The sequence below is a fragment of the Pseudonaja textilis genome, chromosome 13, assembly GCF_049901715.1.
Source record: "Pseudonaja textilis isolate UNSWEBS1 chromosome 13, rPseTex1.2, whole genome shotgun sequence".
NCBI classification, from domain to species: domain Eukaryota; kingdom Metazoa; phylum Chordata; class Lepidosauria; order Squamata; family Elapidae; genus Pseudonaja; species Pseudonaja textilis.
This window is the reverse complement of record NC_142002.1, coordinates 13,497,448-13,510,989: the sequence shown is the minus strand read 5'-3', so window position 1 is coordinate 13,510,989 and position 13,542 is coordinate 13,497,448. Positions and strand designations below refer to the sequence as shown.

General features: G+C 40.3%; 1 protein-coding gene across 2 annotated transcripts in view; it reads right to left on the bottom strand.

Moving 5' to 3' along the window:
* Nucleotides 1–7,918, bottom strand: part of SHC4 (SHC adaptor protein 4) — a 38,012-nt gene extending 30,094 nt beyond the window's left edge. The window contains exon 1 of one of the 2 annotated variants that reach the window (XM_026709821.2): nt 6,368–7,918. In XM_026709821.2, coding sequence (XP_026565606.1) covers nt 6,368–6,955 — 588 coding nt within the window. In that variant the 5' untranslated portion in view covers nt 6,956–7,918. The remainder of the gene's footprint in view (nt 1–6,367) is intronic. The other variant, XM_026709820.2, reaches the window with a different exon arrangement.
* Between the last annotated feature and the right edge of the window lie 5,624 nt (nt 7,919–13,542).

Below are 13,542 nucleotides of genomic sequence, written 5' to 3'. Positions count from 1 at the left end.
GTAACATAGGGACCAACAAGAGATCTAAGTCCAGCCCACTTGAATTCCATTGACTCTTATCTACCACTAATCTGCTTTGACCCTTAGTAGTTCAGATTCTTCTAGAGAGCTTAAGCTTGCCATAAGCCTTATATTCATTTGAAAGGCCTGGATTTCCTGATTTCCTTGGTGCTTGATAGGAAGATGGGTACTTTAAGGAACGTTGTGATAACCTTGTCAAAATAAGATTCTACTTTCAGGATCACATAACACGTGGGGTTGTTGGGTGCTTGATTCCTTCATGTTTCAGGGAACCTACAGCTTTCCTGCTATTGCTGAACTACAGTTCCCAGCATCCTCAGGAAGAGCAGCCAATGGTGAAGGATCCCGGCAGTTTGTCATATCTGAATGGTCACAGGTGCCTCATCTAGGCAAATATTTAAATATTATAATGAGGAGATAGAAAGCATCTTGAGGGAAGGACAGTTGGTGAGCTCCAAAGGTGCTTTTCCTGGAGGCACCTGGACTTGTTTGTTTTTTCTTTGAAGACGTTTCGCTTCTCATCCAAGAAGCTTCTTCAGCTCTGACAGGATAGTGGGGAAGCTGAAGAGCTGAAGAAACTTCTTGGATGAGAAGTGAAACATCTTCAAAGGAAAAAAAAAACAATTCCAGTTGCCTCCAGAAGAAGCACCTTTGGGACAACTATGATCTGAATGACTGAGAATCTCTGCAGACAATTAGTGAGGAGGCAGGAAGCAACCTTGTTATTTTGTCTTCTGCTTGATGGGCATTTTGTGAAATTTTACTCAAAATTCCATGGACCCTTTTGCTCATCCTCATTTTCCTTGCCCAACCCTACTTTCCAACTGAACTAAATGAAACAATAGAGATAAAAAAACAACAACAAAGCAAGATGCCTCAAACTAGGAGTCCCCAGCTGCTACTTTTGAAGAAGGCCTTATAGAAAGAAAGCTGAGACAAACCTTTCTCTTCACAAGGGCCCAACTTTTCCTTTTTAAGCATTTATTTTCAGTCTGAGAACCACAAACTGGAGGAAAGGAGACCCATCGAGGTGATGATATCACCGGAAATTTGTGAGGCTGAACATTCTGACCTTTATTTTTAGAGGTTTGTAGGAAGGTTGTGGAAAACAGGTGTAGGGAGTTTTGCCTATTGACTCATTCGCCCGCAGAATAATTCTTCAGAGCAGTTGTGCCCAACTGGACGCTTTGGATTAGGACTTTTGTATGGGTGTTGGCTTTTGGGTGGGCAAGAGTGAAGGCAGCGGAAGGCAATGCTGTGGGATTTTATGGAAGAAGTAGCCAAGAAATTCACCTCAGAGTTGCACTAGGTAGAGCAGCCATGGATGCCTCGGAAAAGAGATTCAAATCTGTAATGTGTGATCCATGACACACCTAGGTTTACAGAGATCAGGCAAGTCACAATATTCCCTGTGAGCAGCGGTGGGATTCAAAAAGTGGCGTGGCCGGGGAAGGATATTGCAAAATCCCCATTCCCTCCCCACCCTTCTAACCTGCTTTCCAGCTCTGTTCTCCTGTGCAGGGCAACCAAAGAAGACCCAGCCAATCAGCTGGGACTCAGGAGGCAGAGAATAGATGTGGGTGGGGCCAGTCAGAGGTGGGATTTGCCAGTTCCCCAAACTACTCAAAATTTCCGCTACTGGTTCTCCAGAACTGGTCAGAACCTACTGAATACCACCACTGCCTGTGAGGCTCTACGAGAGTGAAAGATAGAAAAAGTAGGATAGGAAGAACGATGCTTTCAGCCACTGATGTTGGAGAAGATCCTGAGAATAATATAGACAACTAAGAAAACAAACCAAGGAGTCATCAAATAAATCAACCCAGAATTCTCACTTGAGGAACAAATAACCAGGCACAAATTATCCTACTTTAGACACAATATGCAAGGAAGATGGACTCCATTTACAGTAGCAATGTTGGAAAACCCGAAAGACCAGATCAGGGAGAGGCCATCATGGAGCAAAATCTATTTATGTGGTTAATTAAAAACAACTTGAAGGCCCACAACCTATCAGTCAGTCACTTAATCTGTAAAATGATGGGAGGAATTGATGCTTTTTATCCAAACAATGCTAAGAGTTTTCTCACTATTTTAGAATGTCCTATTTATGGAGCCACCAATTTAAGAGGATAAAGTTGCTAAGAGCCTTGGTGGCGCAGTAGTTAGAATGCAGTATTGCAGGCTAACTCTGCCCACTGCCAGCAGTTCCATCCTGACCGACTCAAGGTTGACTCAGCCTTCCCATCCTTCCAAGGTCAGTAAAATGAGGATCCAGATTGTTGGGAGCAATATGCTGACTGTCTAAGCTGCTTAGAGAGGACTGTAAAGCACCATGGGGCGATATATAAGTCTAAGTGCTATTTTTATGAAAACAACAATAGAGAAAAATTCATGTTTGCATAGAATGCAGCAGTGAGTAGTTTGGGAATGAGGCCCCTATGAAGCATTCACTCCCTAAAGTTCCTGGTTAGACTACAGTTTCTCTCCCCCTTTTCCTCCTTTCCTAAAAAGTTTTCTATTTTTAAAAAGTGCACAAAATTGAATGTTTTATTCAACCACTATCCGCACCATTTTAAAAGCCTTGCAGGATGAGCCTGGGGTTCAGGACAGAAAAAGCTGAAAGCAAGCAGGAAGTGGCAAGATATGCCAGCAAGGTATGGAAAATGTGGTTTTCAAGAAAAAGAGACAAAAATCACTAATGTAACCAAGTTCTTTCTTCTACCAGGAAGTGAAAGTGAGCGTTGGTATATAAATACATTTGGCTAACTCACCTGGTGCTTTGTGTTTTCCTTTTAAATGGGGAATTCCAGTAGCAATTTCTCACTGTTTGTATACTGTATATGGGAGGTTTTTAAATCACAATTCTTTTTGTAATATGATAGAAAGAAGAAAGTATTACTGTCCATAACAAAAACTCATCATATGTGCTATTTGCTTTTAATTAAACAAAATGACATTTAATTAACATTCTGTCCCTAGGCTAAAAAAATATATATCTTTTACGTTTAGAGATCAGAACCATAAGAAATTCAATGTGAGTTATATTATTATACTTATTGCAGAGAAAAGTCAGATGAAATACAGATTGGATTTGCAATTTTTAGCTTGTAATCCTTTCCTGTATTAATCTTGTATGTTGCCCAGTTCCCAATAACCCTGAATGACAATCAAATTAGAGTAAAGTGAAATTAAAGGTAAAAATTATTGGCCTGTAGTCTTTTTGGTACAAAAAAGGGATATTGCATGTTTAAACAGAGGCTGGATGGATGGGCCTAATAATGAATTCCTGCATTTCCGCATGAATCCACCTTCTTTCTACACATTAGAATATAACCTGGAATCTTGTACAATGCATGCTTGAGATGGCATTGCAGATTGCAAGAAGTTTGCTTAAAACTGGTTTTACTGAATAACTGTTCAGTTGTTGACTTCACAACACATAAAGCACAATGGGTTCGGCTTTGGCTTGCATTTTGTGCAGATGTAGCCTTGAAGCTGTCTCACCTCTTACCTAACCCAGGCTATTTTGGGCCAGCAATAACACCTCATAAATCTAAGCTGAGGTTATCTTCTTCGTGAGATGCCCAATCCATTTTTTTTTTAAAAAAAATTGAATCCAATTAATTTGGATATGAGCAAAATAAGACCACCCCCGGTAGAGTGCCTAACTGGTTGATAGTTTCTCCCAGGAGGTGGGGAGAGAAGACAGATAAGAGCAGGAGGAATTGCAAACACCAATTTATGGAAATATAGGGAACAGAATCACAAACCATTTCCCTGAATCAGGAATAGCAATAGCACTTAGACTCATGTATTGCTTCGTGGTGCTTTACAGCCCTCTCTAAGGGGTTTAGAGTCAGCATAATATGCCCCCAACCATCTGGGTCCTCATTAAACTGACCTCAGAAGGCTGAATCCACCTTGAGCCAATCAGGATCGAACTGCCGTCAGTCGGCAGAGTTAGCCTGCAATACTGCATTCTAACCACGGCGCCATCAAGGAAGCATTATGCGATCGTTCATGTCCCTGCTCTTAAGCTATAACACAAGGGCCAGGTTTCTATGAGACAACTTGCTCCTTTTCTCATCTTGAACTTGGCTGAACAGTATTATTTTAAAGGTGGCTAGACCAAGGTGGCAATGCCCTCATCTTTAACACAAAGCCATTATTTATCTGCTTAACTGTGACATTCCTCCATATAAGATGCTCTCGGGGCTCTATCCCTTGTAGGGTGCTGGGACAACTGTTAGCTTTTTACAAGAGGCGTTTAACTGTTTCAGGTACAGGGATAAACTCACATTACCCCAAGGCTTCTTTCTCTCAAGGAAAGGTCATATGCCAGCTAGCCAATTTTATCCTGCTAGCAGGGATTAAAAAAAAAATAATAGCAAGATAAGCAGCCACAACTATGCAATCAAAGTCCCAGTCGAAGAGAATATTTGCAGCTCAGGGTCGAACTGTGGGGTACTTGGTGCTCTCTAAGCTTGGCTGCTTTCTTGCAGACATTTCATTACCCAACTAAGAAACATCCTCAGTGCCACAAGGGAGTGGGGTTTCCGGAGTAGAGGACGATGAGAAGGACTGTGCTCTCTGAGCTGAGTTTTTTTTCCTCTTTCTTGTACACATTTCATTGCCCAACTAGGTAATATCATCAGTGCCACAAAGGAGTGGGGTTTTGCTCTCTTTTATCTGTCAAAAGCCCATTCTTTTTACATGCATTTTTAACAGCCATCTTGCAAGCACCAATTTAGCTTCCGTGTAACCTCCAGCCCCATTTTTATGCTTCGACACTGAACCTCAAGGAGAATGCTGATGTTTAAGGACAACATTGTAATCTTGGGAGATGCAATGTTTTCTTTCTTTCTTTCTTTCTTTCTTTTTCTTTCTTTCTTTCTTTCTTTCTTTCTTTCTTTCTTTCTTTCTTTCTTTCTTTCTTTCTTTTCTTTCTTCTTTCTTTCTTTCTTTCTTTCTTTCTTTCTTTCTTTCCTTTCCTTCCTTCCTTCCTTCCTTCCTTCCTTCCTTCTTTCCTTCCTTCTTCTTCCTTTCTTTCTTTTGAAGCAGCACAATAGGCACGTTAAGCTTCTTTCATACACCTATTTTCTACAACTTCTCCATAAACTTCCAAAAATGAAGAAAAGGCCCAAACATTCAGTTTCATTTAGTCCGGTTACATCACTGTCTAAATGGCTCTCTTTCCCCCAACCTATGGTTCTCATACTGAAAATAATTTTAATAAAATGAAATGTAGAGTCCCTTTGGAAACAAAAAAGTTACTCTCGCCTCGTTTATACAAATTTAGCCTTGTTTTCTATATTATCCTAGTCATTCTGGTTGCCTTTTGTATCTTGGAATGAATCTTCTTGGGATTTTTACCTGTGAGCAGCAGAATTTGCTTAGCCCAGTGATACCACTGTGCATTTTATAAAATGCTTACTGCCCATGATTAACTGAAGCATTGTTCTAATTGACCCAATTTAACGGGTTTGCATTATGTTCTGCTCAATGAACTGAAAGCACACGGGCTGCATTCAAATAATAGTTAGGTTAACCCAAGATTCGCTAGTTTGCATTCGGTGTGCTGCACAAATCTTCCTGTGTCTTTGAGGGTTTTTAAAAAAATATATAATAATTTCCTTAACATGTGAAAGACTTAGCTAAATACTGTATTTTCTTCATGCTGTTTTTACACACCATGTGCCAGTTTTCTTATAAAATACTTCAGGTAATGTGTCACACCAAATAAAAGAACATCTTAATTACATCTGTAATTACTCTGTAAGCATACTCAAATTTTTGCCTGATACAAAGGGAAGTGCTCTTGTATTTGTTGACAGAGCCTAAAAGAGGGGAGGATTTAAAAGCATTTTTAGCCAAATGTGGGGGAAATAATGAAACATGAGTCGTTTGAAGATTCCCCTCCCCCCATTCTCATTTTGGAATCAGCCTTCTGCATATATAAAACACGGTGGACTAAATAGTTGTTTAGTTAGAAGGCTAGCAGCTGAAGTGTAAAACAGAAATACAGCTGGTCCTCAACTTACGACCACAACCGAGACAGGAACTTTGGTCGCTAAGTGATGCAGTTGCTAAGTGATGAGCTGCACCCAATACATTTATGGCCATTTTAAGCAAATTGCCATGGTTATCAAGCAAAACCAGCTCTTCCCATTGACAAGGAATAGGTACGCATTGCATAGTTGATATACTGTTAAGATTGCACTAAGGACTACAACCTAATACATTACATTAATTCCAAGGGAGCTTATTAGAGAAATCTTGTTAAATGTATTTGTTCAGATGATTGAATCTGAACAAGAAAAACAGATCAAGGAGAGCTACTTACCCGGGCAGCGTAGGATATCCCAGTCTCCAAGTTGGATTCACCTTTTTGCCCAAGATGTTTGCCTGGTTTAGACAGGAAAGCAGAGTCCCCCACACCTAACAAAACACAGTTCTCTTGGGTGTTTGGATTGGACCTGAACACCTTGTCAGGGTCTCCCTGGGAATAAGCAGAAGACAAGGAGCTGCTTAAGCCGATTTCTGGCACGGTTGGGCTGCTCTGGACAGTGATGCATTCCGTGAGTTTAAACCTTGGCACCTCTTTCGTTCGTAAGCAGAAATTCTTCAGGGTTGGTAAGGTGGAAGTGTTGGTCAGCTTAACGTTCGCCATGCGAGGTACCAAGGTGCACAAAGAAATGGAGCTGTCCGAGGTACCAGCTGGGACATCTTCAGTGAGTGTGGTAGATGGAGTGGAAGGAGAAGCTGAAGAGGCCTTTAGGCGAAGGAGATCACTGGACGTGTCTTCCTCCAGTGAGGTGAGGGACTCATTTCTGAAACGACTATATTTAGTCCTGTGGAGCATTCCTGGTTCTCTTAAGAATCCTACATCCAGTAGTTGTGTACTCAAGCAATAGAGAATGGGTTCTCTCATAGCCTGCAAAGTTTTGTAACTCAATCTGCTGGATCCCCCGCCCTTAACTTAGCTGCCTTCTTATGAATGACCAAAAAAAATACGGAACCAGACAGATCAAAATAATTTTGAACAGAAAAAATAAGAAGACAGGATTTCTGGTCACTCTGGATGCTCTCAAAACATCTCCGGAATGTTTCTTCTTCTTCATGAACCCTGCTTCCGTTTGCCCAGTCATTTGATTGTTTGAAATTAAATCAAAGTGAAACACGTACGAAGCCCAGATCCCAAAAACTACTACATCTGTTTCATCTGAACAGCGACAATCATTTCAAGCAAGCAAACTCCAAATCCTTCTCAGTTTTTCAACACTCTGTGCCACGCTTCTGTGTAGGATTAATGTCGAAGACTCGGCTACCTTTAAAAAAAAAATTAAGTATTTAGGACAAAAACACAACAAGAAACCTCTTTCTTGAAAAACAACAGCAGGATATACTTTTTTTTAAAAAAAGCCGCCTTGTTCCGACTTGATTAACAAGGACTTGATCAGTTGAGGTGGGGAAAAAAGCACTTCTCTGAAATTAAAATAAAATCTGACAAAGGCAGCTTGAAGGAAAAAGTCCAGGTTAACATGTTCTATGAACCAAACACAGTTTCTGTCTGCAGAAACACCTTGGTTGTCCTTAAAGACCCTCAGTAGGATAGTGACCCTCAAATACTCCGCATAGATTGATATTCTGGCACAGCAAGACTTCAGAACTTCACGGCAACCATCAGTCAATGTTAGCATTACGGAAAAGTCTGTCCGTTATCCTTTGGAGCCATCTCTTCGCTCTTTTTCCATCTCCAGGTTAGGATGACCGATTCCTTTGAAATGTTACAGAAAGAACGTTGCCTCTTCTTGTCTTCCTCTTCCTCTTTTTTTATGAATGAAGTTTTCTGAATGGCTCTCACTGTGTGCAAGCTAAATAAATCTGTGAATGAAGCTGAGAATGGCTGTAACTGACTGGCAGTCCCAGGGGTGTTTAGTCTGCAGCCAATCGGAAGGGAGCCTGATGACTCACGCACCATAAATACACGAAACTAGTAACCATCCAAAATGTGACTTTTGGCAAAGGGGCAGCTTTCACTGTACCGGAGGTAGCTGGTGGGGGGAAGGCATCCTTGGCATGAGATGCAATTCAGATTTAGACACATATATATATATATTTCTCGATGAGAAGAAAGGTGGAGAGCCTGTGGTTTCTGCAATGCAGCAGCCGGAGTTCAGCATAAAGAAAAGGCATTAGTTCATAAGATGAAAAGCCCTCGGGGAGGAAAAGAATAATGATGAACTGGTGGGTTTTTCTTTTCCTGCTTCTCCCATGTTTTCCCCCCTTCTTTCTTTAAGAAACAGAGCTCCTTTTTATCGGCTTTCTGTTCCATCTAGAATGGCACTTCCTGTGCTGATCAAATTTACTGGGAAAGCAGATTAGAAGAATCAGCAACAACACACAGGAAGCCCAGGACCTGAGCAGGCAATTCAATAAGTACATCACATCCTCAGAAACTGCGAGCCATCACAGGCATTAGGAAGGAAGGAAGGCAAAAGGGCACCTGGGGAGAAGAGAAGGAGATGGAGAGGGGAGTGGAAGCCTGCAGCTTTATCGCTGGGTTTATTGACATGGTTTTATTTTTATTTTTATTTTTATTTTTAAAAAAGGACTCTGTTTGGAGCGAGATCAAAGCCGGAAAGGGTGTATAATAACAGTCGGAGTGCCTTCTTGTTTTCCGTGATGGGGAAGAGGCAGGAAGACGGCTGAAAACTTCTAGGAAGGTCGTGGAGCTGATGGAAGGTGTCTCTTCCCTCCCCCCCCTGCCCCCTCCCCCCCCCCAGCATCTGTCACCTTCTGTCTTCAAATCTAAAAATATTAAAGGCTGCTGAACTTGGGATCTTTCCCAGCAAAAGAGATGCTGCAACCGCTCCTCGCAACACGCAGGGGGATTATTCAAGGAAACAATGGCCTCTTAAGCTTTTCTCCGTTTGAAACCCAATTTAGTCCTTAGTAGAAAATCTTGGGGGACACACACAATATCCTCAAATTTAGACCAATTTTAGCATTTCCTCTCCCCCCTTCTGGATGTTGTACTATCTTGGGGTTGATCTTGATTCATCACAGGGCTCCTCTCTCTCTTTCTCCTCGCTAGCGTCTTGCCTCGTCTGCTCCTTACACAGGGAAGGTGAAGTAAATTCTGGATTAGGGAGCAGCTCGCATGAAATTCATTCCTACTTGTTTGTCTTCCTTAGTGCTTTCGACCCCACGGGGGCCATACTTATCACAAGAGGTACACTCAGTTTCCTCATGGGAAAGTACACACTCCAACCACACAAAAAGCACCCTTCTTTGCAAACGTGCCCAACTCTGAACGCGATTTAACCCTACTCTGCGAAGCTTCACATGATCCCAGAAAACCCCTGTAGAGGTTTTGTTTGAAGGCAGCCATTTCTTCTGCTAAAACGTCTCGTTTTCTCCTCTTTCCAGCGATGTGAGTGAGAAAAGGGAAAGGAGAAACATCAAAGGAAAACTCACCTACCTAGAGGCACCAGTGAGTGGGCTTGTGGTGTGGGAGGAGATACTTAATAATAACACACTGTTTTTCTAAGTCACAGGGTGCTGCACATGTGAAATGAAGGGTATTTTTTTTTTTTAAAAAAAAAAGCCTTTCCTTTAAATAAACGAAAGAAACAGTAGCTTTCTATGTCAACGGGAGGAGGGAAAACCTGGCAGAAGAGGAAATGATAATTGATACAACTTTTATTTTCAATTTTGAAAAGATTAACGCAGACCTGATGTGATGACACGGGGCATGGCACAAAGGCAACGCAGTCAGATAATCAGTAGGAGTCCCTCTATGATCTCCAGCTTTGCCCCCAATGTCCAGGTTATCTTCTGGCTGGAGAAAAACTCTCCCAGGAACAGCCTTTGGTTGCAGAGAATCAAGTCCAAAACATGGTCAACAAAAACTGTAATTATAAGTCCAATCAAGGCAAAATGAGGTAAAAAGTCTGGCAGGGCAGATGCAAGAATTCCAGACGTGAAGGCATGGCAGTAACTCAACACAGTTGGGAAGATGCCAGGAACACAGATAAGCAAAGTCAATACAAGATAAACTCATGTTTGCTCCCAGCAGCTGCCGCACACAGCATGCATTTCTTTTAAACTCTCTTCCCAGCTGTGGCTAATGAAGGGAATCAGGGCCCTTTCCTCCCCCGTAAGCCATGCAACCCCACCTTGCTCTCATCTTCGTTCCTCTCTGTGTGCCCTAGGATGAAGAGGGGGTGGGCCTGGGTCCTCCTTTGAACTCCCTCTCTCTTGTTCTACTTCTCCCCTGCTCTGCCCAGCCGGACTTTGCCCTTCCCCAGTTTCCTCCACAGCCAAGGGAGCCAAACTCCTACTCCCTGTCAGCTGTTTGTCTTCCTCCTCGGATTCAGACTCCAACAGGGGCATGACACCTGACTTATAGACAGATGATTCAAAATGCACTGGATTTTCACACTCCTAATGCCAGGTAGTGAAGACCAGATCCACATGGGAAGGTTCAGTTAAGCTGACTTTATTGCTAAAAATCTATGCACAGGAATCTTCTGAACTAAAGCCAGCACCTGGTTAGAGTTAGAGAAGAGTCAATAGAATTCAAGGACGGATGGACTTGGTTCTCTTATGACTATGTAGAGATTCTAGGGAGATTCCTCATTCAACTCTATCCCCAGGTTCTGCCATTCCTTCTCCTACACCTAATTAGAACATACCATAGAGAGCAGAAAGGAAATTGGTACCATTTCATTGGATGGAACATGCTCTCTGCTTTGTTTTTAATTATATCTAACCTGAAGGGCACATGCCACATCCCAAAAACTGAATATCTATCTACATCTCCCAGAAGTATTCAAAGCAGTGGATGGAAAGCTAAGGGGTCTCAACACCATGGCATTTAATTATAAATATAATATGCTCACCTGTAAAAAAGAATAACAGATGGATCCTCAGTGGATTCTCTATTTTTTTATCCGACTGTGGTGCAGCAAAAAAAAAAAAATGGATGAAACATGGTGAACAAATAGTAAGTGAAGACTGACTTACTCAAAATAGGAGTAAGGGCCAATTATATCATCTTCCCAGTTTTTCTCAGCATTATCATTTAATATTAATAAACAATCCTTATTTAAGATTCCAACCATGTCCCATCAAAGGTTTAACATCTAAGAACAATATTTTTTGGGGGGACAGAAAGTTGATCATAAGGAAATTTCCAGTAGAGCTTTATAGGAGGAGGCTCATCTAAGTCAATGAGGATACCTGTGGTAGGGATGGGAAGGGTATCACATTGACATGATAGGGCAATTGCACAGAAATTATCTCACCTGGAAGCTCTTAAATATTGTTCGGAACTGTGAAACAAGCTCTGGATATCTTCAACCTGGATGGATGGCCTACAAAGGAAACCATTAGGAGACCAAAGCCTAGCCTTACTCTTCCTTGCAAACATCTCTTGTTTTTTTGCAAATTTTATTTGAGTCTTCACAAAAAAAATACAAATAAAACATCTTTTTTGAAAGTAGCGTAATCCTGGGTTACATTTCTTCGTATAGACACAAATTCAGTTTCATGCTCATTTTTATGTTCTATTCCATATCTTATTACTGTTTTACACGTTCTACATAGCTTCTCCCCTCTTTTAATTTTCTCAATTTTATTTTAATTATCTCATCTCAATTCAAATCATTATATTTATACTTTTTGTCTGTCCTGTTTCAATTTCATATTATCTTTTCTCATTAAACAAAGCTTCTCCTGTAGTTGCTGATTGGAGTATGACACCTTTATATCTTTTAATTTTATCAATTTAACTCTTATTTAAGCTTTAATATATACTTTAAAATTATAACATTCAATATAATACACAACTTCCATTCGGATTCTGCTTGGTACATTCTTAAAATACACACTACATTCTTTTTTAAAAAAAGATTATAAATATATGCAATTAAAACAACACATTCCATTCCAATTCAATTCTATCATTAATGTTAATATTCATTAAAATCTTAACTTCTTTAACATTACTTTTCAATTAAATATCATACTTCTATAGGAACAGTTATAAGCTTTCCATAATTAATTTCCCCCCTCTTCACTTATATTTTATAAAACATTAACTAATTAAAATGTTCCTGTCCCTTCCTAATTCAATTCTCTCATTTATTTCATTTATTTTATTAACAAACATTTCACTAGATTACAGTAACTATTTTATCCCTCATTTTAATCATACGTTGTTTCCAATTTTCTAAAATTATTTCTATTACTAATATAATAATACAATCTTATGTACCTTTACAGAATCCCTTTTTCAGTTAAATTTTCACCCATTATCTCTAAATAGGCCCTGTTTCTCCATATCTTGTTTCTGTCCTTTGTAACTTCTTTTCCTTTCCTTCCTCCCTCTCTTCTTCTCTCTCCCCTTTTCATCCCCTTGTCTTTCTACCTCTATTTCTCTCTTCTGTATTCCCCTCTTCTGTTGCTTTCCAATATTATACTTATTTTTCGAACTATTTTTCTTTTCTTTGGTTGCTTTTTTAAATCTTAAATTCTCCATTCTCTTTCCCCCCTTTCCTTTTTCTTCCCCACATAGAATTACTTGTTCATTAAAGATGGCTTCTTCTTTGTCCCAGTCTTCTTGTTTTGCAGACGTTTCTTGCTGTTTCTCATAGTTCCAAATCTCCATTTCTAAGAATTGAAAAACGAAGCCAAAAGAACCCCTCCCTTCTTGTGCATCTTTTTTGTACTTTTTAAGTTCCATTTTCAATTCATCCAGAAGTAGTGCCATTGTATAAATTTTTAAACAACCACCCGATTAATTTTAGTCATTCAAATGCAATAACCAAGAATCCAAAGATCACCAAGTAATCCAAATACACACAAGCTGTTTCTTTTTGCTTTTTTTTCACCTTCTCTTCCTGGGGTTCTACTATTTAGTTGCCAAGTTTCAGTTGAGATGTATCTTTTAGAAGTCTTGTTGAAGTTTTACTGTAGATTCCTTTTAATTCCAGGCAGTCTCCTCCCTTTTTTCCAGATCGTGCCCTTTTATTCTTTTTCTCTCCTTTCCTGTTTATAAAAAAATTTTAGTGTCCAGAAATCTTTATTATCCCTTTGACATTTTGTTTACTTTTCAGCTTAATTGCCTGTTGATGTCAAAGTGGACTTTTTTTCCGATTTCTTATTTAAATCTCTTAGCTGTCAGTATAGGGAAAGGGAGAGAAGAAGAAAAACCCAAACCTTTCCCTTTTCGCTTTCCTTTGTTGCTTCAGAATCTTCTTTGGGAACAATGTTATTATTTATTTATTTTTTAAATTCCAGGGTACCTTAGTTGTTGCTTTTACAATTCTTTTCCAGTTGAGTTCTTCTTTGAGGTGGCCATTTCTGACCACCGCTGCAACCACCTTCAGGAAAGGGAGTAATGGCCAGCTGAGGAGGAGAGATGCGGTTCTCCTCAACCCTGTTGGAAGTCTCCCTCCTCTTCACCACCTCTACAGGGTGGCTTAGCCCAGAAACCAGCTGGCTCGGGGC